General features: G+C 36.1%; 2 protein-coding genes across 2 annotated transcripts; one reads left to right on the plus strand and one right to left on the minus strand.

Annotated features, from left to right (window-relative positions):
- The first annotated feature begins 11,022 nt into the window (after positions 1-11,022).
- LOC145140839 (pre-mRNA-splicing factor) lies at positions 11,023-13,925 on the plus strand. The gene is made up of 8 exons (XM_079074220.1): positions 11,023-11,194; positions 11,683-11,734; positions 11,893-12,027; positions 12,144-12,737; positions 12,829-12,981; positions 13,078-13,169; positions 13,370-13,438; positions 13,576-13,925. Exons 3-8 carry the CDS (start codon positions 11,898-11,900, stop codon positions 13,714-13,716), a joined length of 1,179 nt encoding a protein of 392 aa, XP_078930346.1. The 5' UTR covers positions 11,023-11,194; positions 11,683-11,734; positions 11,893-11,897; the 3' UTR covers positions 13,717-13,925.
- Positions 13,926-15,142: 1,217 nt separating this feature from the next.
- On the minus strand, positions 15,143-16,112 carry LOC145138245 (PLAT domain-containing protein 3-like). Its single transcript, XM_079072354.1, has 2 exons — positions 15,920-16,112; positions 15,143-15,850 (listed from the first exon to the last, which is right to left on the minus strand). The coding sequence occupies exons 1-2, from the start codon at positions 15,995-15,997 to the stop codon at positions 15,362-15,364; spliced, it is 567 nt and encodes a 188-aa protein (XP_078928480.1). The 5' UTR covers positions 15,998-16,112; the 3' UTR covers positions 15,143-15,361.
- Between the last annotated feature and the right edge of the window lie 1,571 nt (positions 16,113-17,683).

The following is a 17,683-nucleotide window of genomic DNA, read 5'->3' on the forward strand; positions in this document are numbered from 1 at the left end:
TCATATTCAGCAAGCTCTTCAGGAGTAGCAGTTGGCTCGGGTACCTTCAGCTCCTTGTCGAGAACATATTCTTTGTTCTCATACCGAGTGACCATCCTGATGTTTCTGATCCAATCTGTAAAGTTGGACCCATCAAAGATGACTCTCCCACAAAGATTCATGAGAGAGAAGGAGCTAGTAGGGTTTGAGCCAGAATCATTGTTATTGGAAGACATCTTGAAAAGAAGAAGGAATAGATTAGATTAGATATAGAGATAGTCCTTAACAAAACACCCAAATGTAATATTAAGGCTAGGACCCAACACAATATTTTATAACTTAGAAGAGGGATGTCGTAATCTAAGCTATAAGATATTTGAAGGTAGGTGAATGACGATTCACCAATTTCCACCATGAAAAACGAAATATTTAATTAGGTTTTAATTGGTTTAGAAACTCCTAGATTCTTTGAGATTCATTGAACTTTCTTCAATGGCATGTTTCAATCTCGAGTGTGCCCTTCAAGTTTTATGACTGGGATGCCGAGGATCACAAAACAAGGTGTGAAGTAACCATACAAATTACTTGGTACCCTTAATGTATTACCCCTCAATCGATGTGCCGGTTAACCACACACGCTCCATCGATACTATGATAAACATTAAGTCACCCTTTACCTACCTTGTTAAGTTCAAGTTAGTGTGCCGGTTAACCACACACGCTCCACTAACGACTTAAACAAAGTGTAAAGTGTAATTTCATGGATTAGCACCTTATTCACATTTTCCTAAAATAACTAAGATTGGGAATTCAATAAAGTTTAGTTACTTTAGTATTATCATTATACTTTTAATGAGAATTTATAAGTCCTTGTCCTACCCGTTCGGCTAACGACCCTCCACCGATCAAGGAAGCGGTGGGTGAGAGTGGACACCCATTAAGTTGCCATTTTATAGGCAACAACCTTATACCCCCCTTAAAGACCGGCTTCGTGAATGAGGCGTACTAGCGGTAAGACGACTTGATCTTATACATATATAAATATTATTAAACTTATAATATTATAAAGTATAAGGGTTGAATTTTAACTTTTAAAATTCTAGGGGTTGGAACTAAAGTTTTTTAATATGACTTTACATGTTCCAAAACTTGAGGGCAAGTTTTGTAAACTTTCAAAACTTTTCATTTCTCATAACTTATGAGTTAATGGTTATTAAAAATGAAGACTCTTCATTTTTTGTAACCTATGTGTTCTTTTAATGGTTATTTATAAATGTGACTTTTGGTTATCCATAACTTAAGAACTAGTTATGGACTCCATTAAAACACATAAAGATCAAGAATTAATCTAATCAATTATTAGCACATAATTTCTATGATCTTCTAAACTCATATGTTTATGAGTGTTCACATCAAAAATTTCAAGAATCGTAAGTACATATACAAAACTTGAAATTTTGATACGAGCTTTTGAACAAAACTTCGATTTTCAAGTTTTTTTTTTTTTTTTTTTTTTTTTTTTTTTGCATCAAGTATCAAATAAACAAACCAGGCTCTGATACCACTGATAGGTTTTGAGCATTCTAACACTCCTATGGTGTACATGCAACCCTAGAAAGCTTGGATCTATGTTTGACTAAGATACATGCAAATAATTATTTTTCCAAGGTTCTTATCCTAACTAGCATGGCATGGGATACTTGAATCAAATAAAACTAGTAGAATTATTTACCTTGTAGTAGTAGTTGATTGCTTGGAGTTTGACAGCCTAGCACCAATAATGTAGATGCCTCAAATGGAAGTCACAAAGCACCACAAACTTGGAAACTTGAGAGAATAGTCACAAACTTCTTGAAATCGGCCCTCTTAGTTTACACACATCAACTAGTGTGATTTCAAGAACCAAAGCCTCCTTTATATAGTGTGGTGGATTAGGGTTACATCCATGTAAACCCTAATACCCATGTCTTTTCATTTCCATGAGATCCATGGGTTAAAGCTCCATGGAGTATCCATGGACTTTCCATGCAAGCCTAGCCCATTCCAAATAAGCATTAGCCCACACTATATAAATACAAGAGCCCATATTTAATTAGTAATACTTTTGATCTCTAAATTAATTCTAGATTAATTATAGATCAATATTAATTAAATAATATGATTTTATATTAATATATTAGAACTTATAATATATTAATAAATCATAACTTATACTATTCTCAAAAGATTATCCATAAATTGTTCGGGTGAAGTGCAACCCAAATGGACCATGCCGGGTCGGGTCAAGTACATACCAAATTTAGTTATGGACTTAGACACTATATCCAACAATAGATTGCTTAGGAATACATAACAACATAGTTTTTCACATGCATTTGCATTGTAAGGATAAGTTTTTCCGCAAAGTTTTAAAATAAAAGAAAAGTTTTGATTTTATTTATTTTAAAATATCCTTACAGTGACATTTGTGAGAAATTTTTGTCTATATGTTTCCACTGATAGCAATATTGGAAAATGGATTTGATTCTTTCGACTGTGGTAGTGTCATAATTTACCAAATAAAGAAAGATCCTCATCACCCAAGTTTCAGTTGGGTAGAAACTTGGAATCATGCAAGTTGTATGATGAATGAGAATTTTCATCTTTGGGAAATTAAGACTAATTCATGGTTCACATGTATATGTGAGTCAAATGAAAGGATCAGGGGATCGGGTACACTTGAGTGTGCACTGGTCAGGTCCACCACAAAGAATGATGAGACTATTCGTCATGATTTACTAAAGCTTAGTAAATATGGTTATACTTACATGTTTAAGTATAATTCTGAAACATTGGAAAAGTATCAATGTTAGGCAGAACGAATAAGAAGAATCAAATAAGGCAGGAAGATAAAAGTTTCTCCAATCTGAAAAGATGGGAGAGTACTTGAGTATCTTGTTTTATGATTATCTTAGTGATTATGAAACCATATCACAATTGATTCTCTAAGGACATCTTAGTGCATTTGTTTGGCTAAGAAGAGAAATCGTGGATTGTTGAAATGGTTAAAATCAAAAAGATGAATCATACTTCGTTCCATAACAAGTCTTAGAGTCATACTCCAAGATTGTAACTCGAGTGACATCTTAAGGAAGGTTTGTAACACTTGTCAAGTGTAAGAGTAAAATGTGTCTCTACTCTTGTACATTTGAAATTGGTAAGTTGTGATGTTTTGGGTTAAACAGAGACCAACTAAGGCCAATTATGTGAAGTGTTAGTCTTGATAAGAATCTGCACTGACCCTTGATAAGATATGGTTCTTGACAAGAGAGTCTTATATGTCAAGAGGACAGTGGGAGTCTTAAAGCTCTTGAAAGTTCCAAGAACTAATCAAGAATAAAAACCTGAAGTTCTTCACTAGCACACAACTTGAGGTTTATAACCTATCGTGTTGACATTTATGTGCCTATTCCAGTTAAAGTTGGCTTTGCATAGGAGTTCTGAGAGTTCTCAATTGGTTGCATAACAACTTGGAAGCAATGGCAGGCCCTTGTGCTGCCAGTTGGCAAGAAGTTAAGATTGCACAAGTTCAATCCATATGAGGTTGGATTTGTCACTAACCTTGTCTTGTGATTATGGTTTTGACAAATTCACATGGATAGGAACTCATTCACCATAAAATCTAAGGGTCATAAGGTTTCTCTCCGATTCATGAAAATGATGGTGAGGAAACGCTTTCACTAAGTAGATTTTAAGTAGATAACAATTGTGTTATTTGCATTCTCAAAGTCGTTAGTGGAGCGTGTGTGGTTAACCGGCACACTAACATGGACTTGTGAGAAGTGGCAAAGGTCTAAACAATTGAGACTATGATTACGGCATCCCTTTTCATAGTTCTAAAAGTTTTTAGACACACATATGAGCTATCTAAGGAAAGGTGTATGAATTTGATAAATTCTTATCAAAGCATCTCGTATCAGAAAACTGAACTTTGTTAAGGAAGTCAATAAAGTATTGATTTCTAGAAGTCCAGCTGATTTCTGAGTACATGTCAAAGCTAGTGGGAGCATAAGTGTTGTGCTGATAATTATCATGTTAGTGGGAGCATGATTATTATGTTCAGTATTGCAAGCTAGCAATGTTAATTATAGAAAACAAAAGTTTCAATTCGTGAAGTTGCAGGGGTTGAAAAGTTGTTTTGCTATAATTAGGGAAGAGGAAATTATACTTCATTTCAATTCTAAAAGCTTAGATTGAGATTTTAATCATCTTTAGTCAAATATATATATATATATATATATATATATATATATATATGAATTTTATGTTGGAATGGTTCAACTTAAGGAAATTCTATATATATTGCGTTTTCAAAATTCGATTATGATTACGACATCCTTCTTCATAGTCAAATTTTGAAAACATGACAAATAAAAAATATTGTAGCAAAAGACTGGTCTATGATCACCTCTTTATGTGAGACATCATGAATCGTGTCCTATATGCTTCGGATATAGGATCGATTGCATGTGCTGTAATATTCATCATTTCTAAATTTTCCAAATGCTGAGGGCATTAAGAAGGGAAAAGTCTAGAATTGGATATGACTAAAATGATTAAGCAATTGTCAAGGACAATCTAAGGTTTACCAAAGATTGGTTGCTCATGGACAGTTGGAAGTATAAGTGTTAATTTTGGAAGGACCATATTGACATATTCTAAAAAGAGGTAACTCTTGTTCAGAAGTGATAGTCAAAATGGGAATCTGGAAAGGTTTCCATAGGTGGAAGTTGTTCTTCAAATCTGTGTAAGATTAGAAAACTTAATGCAAGAAGGATGTTCAAAGGAATGTACTTTGAATGTGAGACTTCGTTTCCATGGAATTGATCTCCATTGGAATACCCTGTAATGATTGTTGACAAGTCTTTGTGACTTTGTGCATAGTCATTACGAGAGGATCAATGCATATAAGTTTAGAATCTAACAGATTTCGTTAAATGGTAGGAATTTGAAATTCTTACATTTACGATAAAGATTTAGGATTGTGAAATGAGCATCATTGGAATCATGTTCAATTGATCTACTTCACAAAGTAAAGATCATAGATAAACATAGTGTGCATACTTGGTGTATGGCATGACTAGTGTTTAGAAAACATAGTTTACATGCTTGGAGCATGGGACAACTATTGTTTTAATTCAAGTATAAAGTTGATTATTTGAAACATTATACAATGAATAATGAGTAATCAATATGGTGTTTAAAAAAAAGGTGTTCTATTTACTCTCAAATGTGCTTAGGACCATAGAGTGATTAGTATTATTCTTGTGTTTCACTTTGCATGTTTTGACTTCCAGAATAACTAGGTTATTCTTTCCGAATGACTAAGTTATTCAAACCAACCACAGTCGATAATACGTTGGAAGTAGGTATTAAAGCAAGACTGTCATGAATTGGGTTTGTAGATGTCTAAGGTGTTGGACATAGCAAAAGTTGCTGCAACATTCATGAGTGCTCCTGGAATGAGATTCGAGTATTGGATTAAACCCACGCTCATTTGACTCACTTCATGGATTTTATCACGAGTGATCATGAGACGATAATATCTTATATTCTTCAAACCTAGAGATATGACTTGTTGCCTATGAGTTGATTATACATTGATTGCACGTAAACGCATTTGGTAACTCGATGTTATAAAACGTGCCTTTGTGTATGATTCAACAAGTAGTAGAACAAGCATATGAGTCGAAGTTTATCCATTCCTTTTACCCTTAAAGGGATAAAAACGATATCTGTGGGCCCCTCGATGATTTGGTGATGACAAACGTAAGTGCTCGGCCGGGCCTGGACTGATTTGATTTGTTCAATTAGTCAGTCGTCATAAATCGGAAATCGGGAAACAACAGATGGACAGAGAGAATGATTATAATCCATGTCTCAGTCCATATGATTTCTATAATGGAGGAATATATGATCCCTTATCTAATGGACGCGTCATTGATTTGTTCAGAGTTCGACAACGGCTTTAAGAGCTACGATTGCTGGTCGGGTTTTGGAGTCGTACACAATAATAGTTTTAGACTTATCCAAGTGGGAGGCTATTGGATTAGGTGTCTAAGCCCATAACTATTATTGGTATGTATTCGACCCGAGAGTAGCATGGTCCATTTGGGTTGCCTATCATCAGGACAATTTGTTAGGATGGACTTTTGAGAGAAGAGGTTATATATGATTTATTAATATATTATAAGTTCTGATATATTAATATGAAATCATATGTTTTAATTATTATTGATCAATAATTAATTTATAATTAATTTAGTGATCAAAAGAGACTAATTAAAACTATGGGGACTAATTATGGTAATTAGTTATATTTATATGTGTTGGGCTTATGATCCATGTTGGACCAAGTTTATGTATGGATGCATAAGGAGTTGGGCCATATGAACCATGGATCATAAGATCCATGAATATGGGTTTGGGTTATACCCATGACTCTTAGAATTCAACACATATAAATACATATGTTATGACCTAAAACCGCCACCCTAGAGTGTGTGTGCATGTTCTTGGAGTTCATGAAGGTTTTAGAGTGCATGGAGATTCTCTCTCAAGTCCTACCTTTGTCCTTGATGTGTTGTGACTTCATTTGAGGCTTCCACACTATTGGGGCCAAGTTCTTAAGGCCAAATACATCAAGACTTCCAGCCACACAAAAAGGTATGTTACATTATCTAGTATTTTATGTAGTTTGTATGACAATTGCATGCTAGCTATAGGTTCAATACCTTGGAAACCATTTGCATGTATAATTAGTGAAAACATAGATCCAAGGTATTTAGGGTTGTATGTGCACCATAAGATGTTGTATTATACCAAAACCTAACAGTATGCTCTCAGGAAGCTTTGGGCCTTGGCGGACTTTGGACCTGTGGGCCATAATGGATTTGGGCCTAGAGTTGCTGGTGTTTGGGCCTAAAATTATCTTTGGGCCAATGTTGGTATGTTTGGGCCTATTGGGCCTTGTGGCCCAATATAGAATTGGACTTTTATGCTGGGCCCATTAGTGAAGGAATGACCTTTGGGCCATTATGGAGGATCTTGGACTTAGAATTTTGGGCTGTTTGATTAGGTTGAGTTATAATCCTAATTATGGTATTTGTATATTTATTCAATGTAAGGCTTTGGTTGGTAGTTAACCAATAATTGTTTTCAGCAGACTGAGGTGAGTCTTCTCACTATACCAATGGGTCGAAGGCACCAATACCGACCCGTTACTTGATATGAGATTTTAATAATTAAATATGCAATGGTTTTGTGATTCGATATGTATTAACTTATGTGAAGACCATGGGGGGAGCCCATGGCACCTGGTAAGACCATGAGGGGGAGCCCATGACCCTTGGATGTAAGACCATGGGGTAGCCCATGTCATTCCAGATGAAGACCATGGAGGGAGTCCATTGCAAATCTATGTATATATGTGCATGACATTATGTGGTTATGTGTTTTGTGTATTTTGGGAAACTCACTAAGCGTGTGCTTACAGTCTTATTGGTTTTTTCAGGTACTTCTGGTTCTAAGGGCAAGGGCCCAGCTTGATGGCGCAACATGCACTCTCCAGTATTTCCGCACTAGTTGTTTTGGATACTCTGATCTTTTGAGCAACGTGTTTATGTAACGTAATTTTGGAAAAATAAATATGAATGAGATTTCTAATTATTAAATGAAAAATTTTATCTGAATTTTTGGGCTATTACATCAAGGGTCTCTCATTTCTCAGCCTCCACTGATCTTAGAGCCTCATTTCAAACCCTAATTCCCTTGGTGGTGTATTCTAGAGCTTGGAGGTGGTATTGAAGGGTTCTTGGTGTTATTTCAAGGAAATGGATCTTGGTGATCAAGCTTGGTGTGGCCTTGGGGTTGTAGATCCAGAACCTCCACACTCTTGGGAAGCTTCAGGAGGTAAAAAGTTCTTATCTTGACTTCTTAGTATGCTAGTTTGAGTTTAGGGCAAGATTAGGAGCTTTTATGGTGTATTAAGTTCTCATTGTGAGTTTGAGCCACTCCAGGAGCTTGGAGTGATAGATCTTGCCCCTTATGATGTTGTTAGTTCATAAAAATGCTTGTTTGATGTTTAAGAATGGACCATGCATGTGTTAAGGTGCTTTATATGGGTCTTAATGGTTATATTTGGAAGTTGGGTTCCATTAAGATATGCAAACTGATAAAGTTGCCAACTTTATCAGTTAAGGACTTATATTGAAGGTTTTCTGAGGTTTAAATGCAAAGGACTTAAAGGATTAAGTCATAGTTTAAGTTTTAGAAAATTGCTTTTACGCCCCACGTAACATGCAAGAACGCCCCACGTATTGGTTTGAGATCCTGTCCAAAATCATCGAGTACGCTGAGCGTACCAAGGGGTACGCCCCACGTACGTTCAACTGTGGACTTTTGGGCTTGTTCATGATTTGGGCTTTGGACTTGGGTTTGGGCTTTATGTGTTGGGCTTTTTGGACAGAGGAATTTTAGAGTCTTGGACTCTTGTCTAGGTTTGCCTTGTTGGGCCTAGGATTTTGTATTGGGTCTTAGTGGGCCCAATGATTTTGGGTAGTTGGACCCTGTTTATGGGATTAGTGCCTGGGGTTTAGCCATGGTTAAATATTAACAAATGGTTTGGTTGTTTAGTTCAATTTGTGGAAGCCTGTTCGCAACAATTGTGGGATTTGTTTGTCGTTTGAGGTGAGTCTCCTCACTGTATTATGGGTCGAAGGCACCAATGCCAGCCCATTTGGTTTATGCATTATAGGAATACCCGGGGGTTACCCTTGGCATTTGTATGAAAGACCAGGAGGTGGCTCCTGGCACTTGTCTATAAGACATTGGGTTTTGGACCCCGACTTGGCAAAAAAGACCATGATACGACTCATGGCATAATGACAAGACTATGGTTGGAACATAGCACTTCCTAATGTATGTTTGATATGTATGGCTCGTATGATATGTGGTATTTGGGGAAATCACTAAGCTTTGTGCTTACAGTTTGTGGTTTATGGTTTCAGGTACCTCCGGTTCGAAAGGGAAGGGCCCGACTTGATCGCAGCGCTTATACTCGTGTTTTCCGCAATCATGATTTTGGGAATGAACTCTGATAATTGTTTTGTTTTGAAATACTTCTAAATGCTTGAATAAATGATAATTGAATGTTTAAATATATGTTAAAAATGAAAATTTTACCCTATGATTTTCGGGACGTTACATTTTGAGATAAGATCATTGGCGGTTGGTCTTGTTCAAAGTCTTATTTTGAAGGTGAAGAAACCTATTATGTTCTATGACAGGTTATGCATTCAAAAGTCTGGTACCAAGGAGAATCCGGAAGACATGGTGACAAGGACCTTGCCCAGAGAGAAGTTCAAGCTTTGCTTAGACTTGGTTGATGTTCGCAGGAGGTAAGCCCCTTCGGGGCTTGATGGCAGGAATGGAGAGGAAGTTCTTATTTGAGGTAGAACTCAAAGGATGCTCAAGTCAAGGTGGAGATTGTTAAATGTGATTTGAGCATTTGGACCATTTTCATGGAGCATTTGGAGCATTCTCATGGATCACTTGGAGTAACATAGAGCAACTTGGAACACTTGGAGCAACATGGAATATCATGTTGCACCATGTAGAAGCAAGTTACGCCATCCTTGGGGATGTTGCGCCAAATGATAACATGATGCGCCATTATGTCTGAAGTTATGCCAAGGTGATGTTGAGCCATGAAGATGATTTTGCTCCATCAAGAAGGGAAGTTGCACCATGGAGGAGATGTTGCGCCATCATGGACCATCTTGGTACATGATGCACCATCTTGATTCCTTTGTTGTGCCATATTGATCCACGTATGCTTAGAAGATGACGATGCTCAAGAAATACACCATGTTGTGCCATCATGATGGATGATGGGCCATTAGTGATCATGGTGCTCCACCTGTGTATTATGTTGCTCCACTATGGTCAAGGTGGTCGATTATGTGTGTTGTTGATGCTCATGGGTTGCATGAAATGGAAGAATGTTCTAGAAGATGTTGCATGGAGGAATATGATTGGTTGTCACCTTTTATGGCCCAATAGGCCAATGGGCTTGGCCCATTAGGGTTTTAGGTTTGATCCCTCAACTATAACTAGGAATGCATGCTTAGTCATTTGAAGTGTTTTGTATATTGTAATCCTTAGTGAGTAGAAAGAATCTCCGGTGAATTGTACTTGTAACCTCTGTTTGAGAACTCTGAAATAAAGAATACCCCCTCCTCCACGTGGACGTAGGTCACCTTGACCGAACCACGTAAATACCGTGTCTTTGTGTGCTTTTAGTTTTGCTTGTTATCCGCACTACTTCCTAACAAGGGTCATCAGAACTTGACAAGTGGCATCAAATTTGTTATGAGTTTTGCAAGTATCATCTGATTCCCTAACAAAAGTTTTATAAAGATGGTCAATCACGAGTTATGAGATCAAAATATGGAAAAAATGAGATGCGATTATGAATTTATGATTAAAATCCATAGGGGTGTTGTGGTGTATAAAAGTAGTCGGATTTAATGAATTTACTGGAACAAGTTACAGGTTGTTTCCTTTTTTTTTTCCTAAAAATATTGGTGTGTTTTCAAGACCACGGATATTAGACGTAATGAACAGAGAGAAAGAGAAATGAAATTAAGGAAGAGGATTTGAAGATGGTGATGGTGCTTTTTGTAGGTGAAATAAGGGTGACGATGATTGTTCTGGAGGGAAATAAAGAAGATGGGGAGTGAGTTGGGGTTGGGTGCGGTAAGGTATAACCTTTTTTATTTTTATATTTAAAAGAATTGTAAATAAGTATAATAAAAAATAAAAAATAGAAAGGATAAATCAGTCTTTTTATACCACTGTGTAACTTTTACCAACCATAAGGATGCATTCTATCAATTGTTTTTGATCTGGGACAAAAAGTGAGACTTTGACCAAATCCCATGGACCAAAACTGTAACTTACTCTTTAGTTAGTTAAAATTAAAACTGAGGAAAAGGGAAAGCCAATCTGTCGTCGAATTTAATCGAAACGATACTCCGAAGTCCAAACAAAGAACCCTAGCAATCCACACCCTCCGTCCTTCCTCTCGCCGTGGAATTCTCCACCACCGCCCGTCTCCTCTTCTGTTTCCTTCACCGTTGCCATTCGCCTCTGTCTGACATCGTTCACCAACTAGGTACCTTTATTTGATTATTAATTTGGGTTTTTGTCGGTATGTGCGTATGTTAGATTCACAGAGCGTAGATCCATTAATTTTTTTTGCGCTATTGAGTTAACTGTACGGCTTTGGTTGGTTCTTTGAGTATTTCAGTCTGTCTTGTTTGAACAGTTTATTGTAAGTTCAATGGAAATTTTGGTTGTAAACTGGCTTACAGGCTCGACTATAAAACATGGTAACTATTCAAGAGCCTGCGGTCGAGCTTTGCTAAAATGTTTTTAAGAAGCCCCTGTAGAACTAAATTGCCTTGATTAAATCTCAAACATCTTGAATTTAGGTAGGCAAGATCCTCGTCTTCTCAAACGGTTTTATGTCTAAGCATCCATGAGTGAAAATAGCTGTCAAGCTACATCGTACGTTTTGTAGATTTATCTATGAACACAGTCTTAATATGAAGAACTTTAGATGGAATGATTAAAAAAGCTGTGCATTTCTTGTGATTACAGGATACTATGTTTATGACAAGTATCAGAACATTATACCAAAATTAATTTACAGGTATATTAATCATTTTGACATTGTATTTATACCCTGCTGAGAGCTATAAACTTTCTAATGCAATTTTGGTGCTATATGGTTTGATCTAACATCACACTATCGAGAAGATTACTGTGTATGTACACTTTCTGATGCAATTTGGTGCTATATGACATCAGCCAATATGGATTCGGACTTGCATTCTCCTATGGATAGTGATGGAGCTAAAGCAGCATTTCATAAGCCTTCAAATGATTCTTCCAACAGAAAGTATCGCCGTAGGTCTCCAGTGAGTGGCTCTTCTTCTTCTGATGGTTAGTTTTCTTTCTATGAAATGTTATGAGTTTTGTCATGATTATGAACTCCTTCTTTTGGGTGCTTTTACATTGAACAACAAGATACAAGATAATGACACAGTTTTGATTTTCAGTGGAGCCCGCTTGTGACCGTAGTTCTACCCCCACCCATTCCTTGCAAAGGAAGGATGACAATAGGGATTACAAAAGAAGCCGTTACAGCAGTTCAAATTCAAACAGACATTCTGATCGAAGATCTTATAATGATCGTAGGCATGATGATCATAAAAGAAGGGACAAGTATGCAGATGAAGATCAGAAAAGCTTTCATAAGGGCAGCTATAGTGATAAATACTCCCGAGATAGATCAGATGGTTCAGGACATAGAGGTAGGGATAGGGACAAAAGGGATGAAAAAAGAGACTACCCAAGAGCTTCCAAGGGTGGGAAAAGTGAATCATTACCTACTTTTGAGGAGTCTAGGGGACATCGATCCGGACATCATCATCATAAAGACACTTCTTGGAGGGATTCTAAGGAGCTTGATGACACCAAATATGGAGGAAGGTTTGAAAAGGGAAAGTCCTACAATCAGGAGGCTAGGGAACTTAAGGACCGACATTTCAAGGAACCTAAAGAGCTAGTTGATGATAAAACTGTTTTAGCTGCAAGGAAGTCAATGTTTAGCATGGATAAAGATCCAGAGTTCAGCAGGGATGGTAATTCAGGTAACTAACTTTGACTTTGACTTTTTTTTTTTTTTTTTGGGACCCAATTCTGAAGTTGGGTCTGTTTTATAACTTTGAATATTTAATTTAGGTTCAAAGCATGTGGGTGTTGCCAATGAAGTCCAGTCTTCAAGTTCAAAACATGGTCAAGAGTTTGTTGGTAAAGCGACTGTAGAGCAAGAGTTCGTGAAGGATTCTGATATAGATGCTGCAAAAATAGCTGCAATGAAGGCTGCAGAGTTAGGTATGTATATATATATAATCTTATGGTTCTAAGGATTATGTTTTGAGTCGTGCTTGTTTGATTTGTATTTCCCTTTTTGAATTATCTGTTGATCAGTGAATAGAAACCTGATTGGAACGGGCATCATGTCAACTGACCAAAAGAAGAAGCTGTTATGGGGGAGTAAGAAGAGCACAGCTACCGAAGAGGTATACTATGATTGATTATATGTTTGCTAATTTTTTCCTACATGCTTGAATCTTGTAATCCATAAGAAGTATTCTGATGAAGCATATTATACAGTTGCTTAGAAATAATGATTTGGTAACCAAAGTCCAAACATACGCATTTCTTCCCAAAATACCAAGTTTATATTTATTTTTGTTGATTGGGATATGTATGAATGCAGAGTGGTCACAAGTGGGACACATCCATGTTCTCTGATCGGGAACGACAAGAGAAGTTCAAGAAACTCATGGTACTTTTACTTGTTGGTTTCTTTCTTGTGTTCTTTTTATTATTTATCCACTGCACTACACAGCACAATAGGTGTTTGATGATACTGACACATGTTTTAGAGTCTGAGGTTGTATTGGTACATATGGCCAATTGTAGGGTGTAAAAGTGGACCCCAAACCAGATGTTTCAGACGCCACTCTTGCAGAGAAGCAGAAAGAGCTGCAGATCGACTTGGAAAAACAGTACACTGCTGGCCTTCGTCGCAGAGATGGCCGTACTGTTGGCTTAGGCCTTTGATCTTCTTCTACTTATTATACATCTTTCTTCTACCTCCTTATCATTATCATGCTTCTTTTAAACTATGTCACCTTTTCCAAACTATGATTCTAATGAGTAGTTATCACAACGTATCTTATCTCATGCTATTGCTTTCTGGTAAAAAGGTAAAAAATGTTGGATCTACATTTGAAATTATGGTTCTAATGTTAGATCATTTATTTTCCTCCTTTGCTTATGTGGCATGCCATTTCATAATTGAGAAATACTTGGATGCTGAGTTGTGCAATCATATGTGCTGTGCTTGTTATGTGTTGAGTTGCAATTTTGAACCAGTGATCCGGTATTTTTCTGAAAGTTCGTTTCCTTTATTTTATGCAAAAGAAGTGGTTATTTGATAGGAAATCTTGCCAAACACATTAAAATTGGTAATTTAAAAAAAAAAAACTCTATAATTAATAGTTAAATATTAGTATTGGCATGTTTTCATGGATAGTTTGAAAGTTCGTAAATTTTATATTTCATATTTAGTGTTTTTATGTTATAAAGTTATATAGTTTAGTTTGTTATTAGTTAAAACATAAAAATACACATGATCTTATGTGGTCGTTATAAGAAAAACCTTTTGTAATTAAATCGTGAATGATAAAAAATATATATTGAAACGAACTGTTTAGTTTTTTGTCGAAATGGTTAGTAACATAGGTTTATTGGTTGTAAATCCAATGGCAGAAATACACAAATCTATCATTGGGATTCTTATGGGAAACAAACTGTACATTAAAATCATGACATTGATATTTTCCTATTAATTTTGTCTACCTTGCCGGTTAAATTATCTTTTTGATTCCTTATAATAATCAACGTGACATCTTGAACAATGACATATAATGCGCTTCCTCAAAACACAAGATTTACCCATTAGTTTTGAAGAATGTGTATGAGGTGTTGGAGATGTATTTGATCAACTTGGAGCTTGATTTTGAAGAAGAGGATCGACCTAGCTACCAAAGATATGAAGATAATGAAGGCAATAAACTTATTTTAGTCCAAAAAGGTTTATTTAAAGTGAAATTGATGACGTGGACATTCCATGTCATCAGCCAAGCAACATCAATTTCCACATTATTCAAAAGAAACCGATAAAAGATCATTTAACCGGAAATTTGGACGTCTTTTACTGTTCTCGATCTTTGTGTAGGAGTTAATCTGATAAAAGTTCCATTATAGTTTTTTTTTTAATTATTATTATTATTTTTTTCAGCCTAAAAAAGTTAAGCCACGTAGGAAGGAAAAGTGGAAAACAACCCAAATTGGTATTTTGTTGTAAATTAAAAATGTTCATATATAGCAAAATATATATAAACATATCATTTCATTGCTACTAAGCTGCCATGCCAATGTATTTAATTTGGTCAATAAGTTACCTCATACCTTAAGCAAGATATATATTAAATATACCAACTTAGTAAATATATAAAAAGTACAATAAACTAGTTAAAAAAACATTGATATTACCTTAACCCATTTCTTTTCAAACCAACTATGTTGGATCTTATTCTAAATTATTGGGCCCCAAACTATTGGCAAACAAGTGGCATACAACGTAACAAGTCACCTTTCTGCACATAATAATTATTAAAACATAATCCTCTACCAACCCCATTTATTTTCGCATCCCAAGGACAGACGAAGAATTGGACTCCAGTATCACGTGGCCACCACCGACTCTGCGACGGGTGGAAGAATACTCACAGTAGTTTCTGATGGCCGTCAGTTCATACGGCGAAGTATCTGTGGCCAACCACTGCTCCACGGTAAACTCCTGCTGCGCACACGGTGTATGAGCTCCGGTGGTGGTGACCTCTACATAGTTACAGTACCATCCATGGTGATCTCCGGTCCCATCCGACGTCAAATTCATCTCACAAGGTGGTCCGGTCAAACATGGTCCTCGGCCACTAAATATGTCGAGGTTGCTCCGCTCGAAGTAATCATAGTCGGAACCCATCAAGCCACCCCAAGCCTCGATGTCGTTGATCCTTATGCCATAGCCAGCTGCATCATATAGTGTCAGAGTTATTTTGGAGTCCGTTCCACCTTTCCAGACGGAACCAGTTCGTACGTAGACGGTGTACACGCAGTCTGGATCATCCTGCAATATATGATTAACAAAAACTGTTAGTGGATGTATGAATTGGTGAGGGTTGGCCGGTTAGCTTACTGATCGGCAGACGGTGGCTATGGCGATGAGAATGAATATGGTAGTGAAGAAGACATGGTTGACTGGAGATGTGGCCATGTTTGTTCTTAATGAGTCCTATGTGATAGCTTTTTGGGATTTGTTTGTATTTGTATATATTATAAAATGGGGTTTGGTAGGGAAGTATATATATGTTCTAGAGGGATGACAACAATGTGGTAGGTATTACTTATTAGGTTCAAGTTTATGGACACATGCTACCAATTTATTTGCTCATCATGGCCGTCGACGTATTAAAATTGAGAACACTCCTCTACTTGGAAAAGCTTATTATAAAAAATAAAACGTATTATATTCTATGGTATATTAGAATATTCTATTTTTATCCGGATTATTCTGTTGTTTCTTTTTAACACATTATATTTCGACAGATATAAGCAATTATATTGCACTTATTTTTTTTATTATGACATTTTTGGCCTTCAAGAGGTAGCTCAGTTAGTTATGGGTAACATGATTAAGGTCAAGATAAAACAAATGATCACACTGATTCCTATGGTTGGAGTCACACATTGACAATGTGATAAGGTTTCGATATTGAATCTCGGAAACCTCAAACTGTCCACATCATATATACAACCATAAACTCAATGTGTAAGAGTTAAATCAGGTACTGTGATCTAGGGGTGAGCAAAAACCGAACCGTAAACTGAAAAAACCGAAAAACCCGCATAAACCGAAACCGAAAAACCGAAACCGAAATGAAAACCGACGGTGCGGTTTTTAGTTTTGCAAAAACCGAAAATGTTCGGTGCGGTGCGGTTTCTAGTCTTGCAAAAACCGCAAAAAACCGAACCGCACCGTATATATATATATATATATATATATATATATATATATATATATATATATATATATATATATATATATATATATAGGCTGTAAACGAACTGAACGTTCGGCGAACCATTCGTGAACTGTTCGGCGAGAAGTTCGTTTATGTTCGTTTATTTAATAAATGAACGAACATGAACACAAATTCTCGTTCGTTTAGTTAAACGAACGAACATGAACAATGGTCTCGTTCGTTCATTTACGTTCGTTGATGTTGTTCGTTTACGTTCATTTATGTTCGTTCGTTTAAGTTTTTTTATGTTCATATATTTTCAATTGTTATTTATTACATTACTATATTATAGTTCGTTTATGTTCATATATGTTCAATTGTGTTTATTTAACTTTTGTTCGTTCGTTTATGTTCGTTTAGCATGTTCACGAACATAAACGAACGAACATGAACAAGACAATTTGTTAAACGAACGAACATGAACAAGAAAACTCCGTTCGTTTATTCGTTCGTGTTCGTTCAATTGTTCGTCTAACTTAAACGAACGAACATGAACAAGCCTTTGTTCGTGTTCGTTCGGTTCGTTTACAGCCCTATATATATATATATATATATATATATATATAATATATATATATATATATATATATATATATATATATATATATATATATATATATATATATATATATATATATATATATATATACTAGTAGGGTACCCGCGCGATGCGGCGACTCCAGATAGTTACGTTCAGCAGATAGTTTGAATGCGGCAATTAGTTTTCTTTTGTGTCAGATAGTTCGTTTCAGCATTTTGGTGGATTGTTTTGTGCCGGGTAGTTTCTTTTGGCGAATAGTATATAGCTAGGTATGTAGATGCTATGGCGGAATAGTTAGTTTATCGCAAGTGGAGAACGTGTTGTATTGTTATGGATA

This window comes from Lactuca virosa, chromosome 9 (genome assembly GCF_052849685.1).
Source record: "Lactuca virosa cultivar CGN04683 chromosome 9, Lactuca_virosa_CGN04683_v6, whole genome shotgun sequence".
Classification (NCBI taxonomy): Eukaryota; Viridiplantae; Streptophyta; class Magnoliopsida; order Asterales; family Asteraceae; genus Lactuca; species Lactuca virosa.

Coding starts and splice junctions, on each gene's coding strand:
- LOC145140839 (XM_079074220.1), top strand. CDS start 11,898: ATGGATTCGGACTTGCATTCTCCTATGGATAGTGATGGAGCTAAAGCA. Junction 12,982..13,077: donor AATGAAGGCTGCAGAGTTAG/GTATGTATATAT, acceptor TCTGTTGATCAG/TGAATAGAAACCTGATTGGA. Junction 13,170..13,369: donor AGAGCACAGCTACCGAAGAG/GTATACTATGAT, acceptor GTATGAATGCAG/AGTGGTCACAAGTGGGACAC.
- LOC145138245 (XM_079072354.1), bottom strand. CDS start 15,997: ATGGCCACATCTCCAGTCAACCATGTCTTCTTCACTACCATATTCATT. Junction 15,851..15,919: donor TAGCCACCGTCTGCCGATCA/GTAAGCTAACCG, acceptor CATATATTGCAG/GATGATCCAGACTGCGTGTA.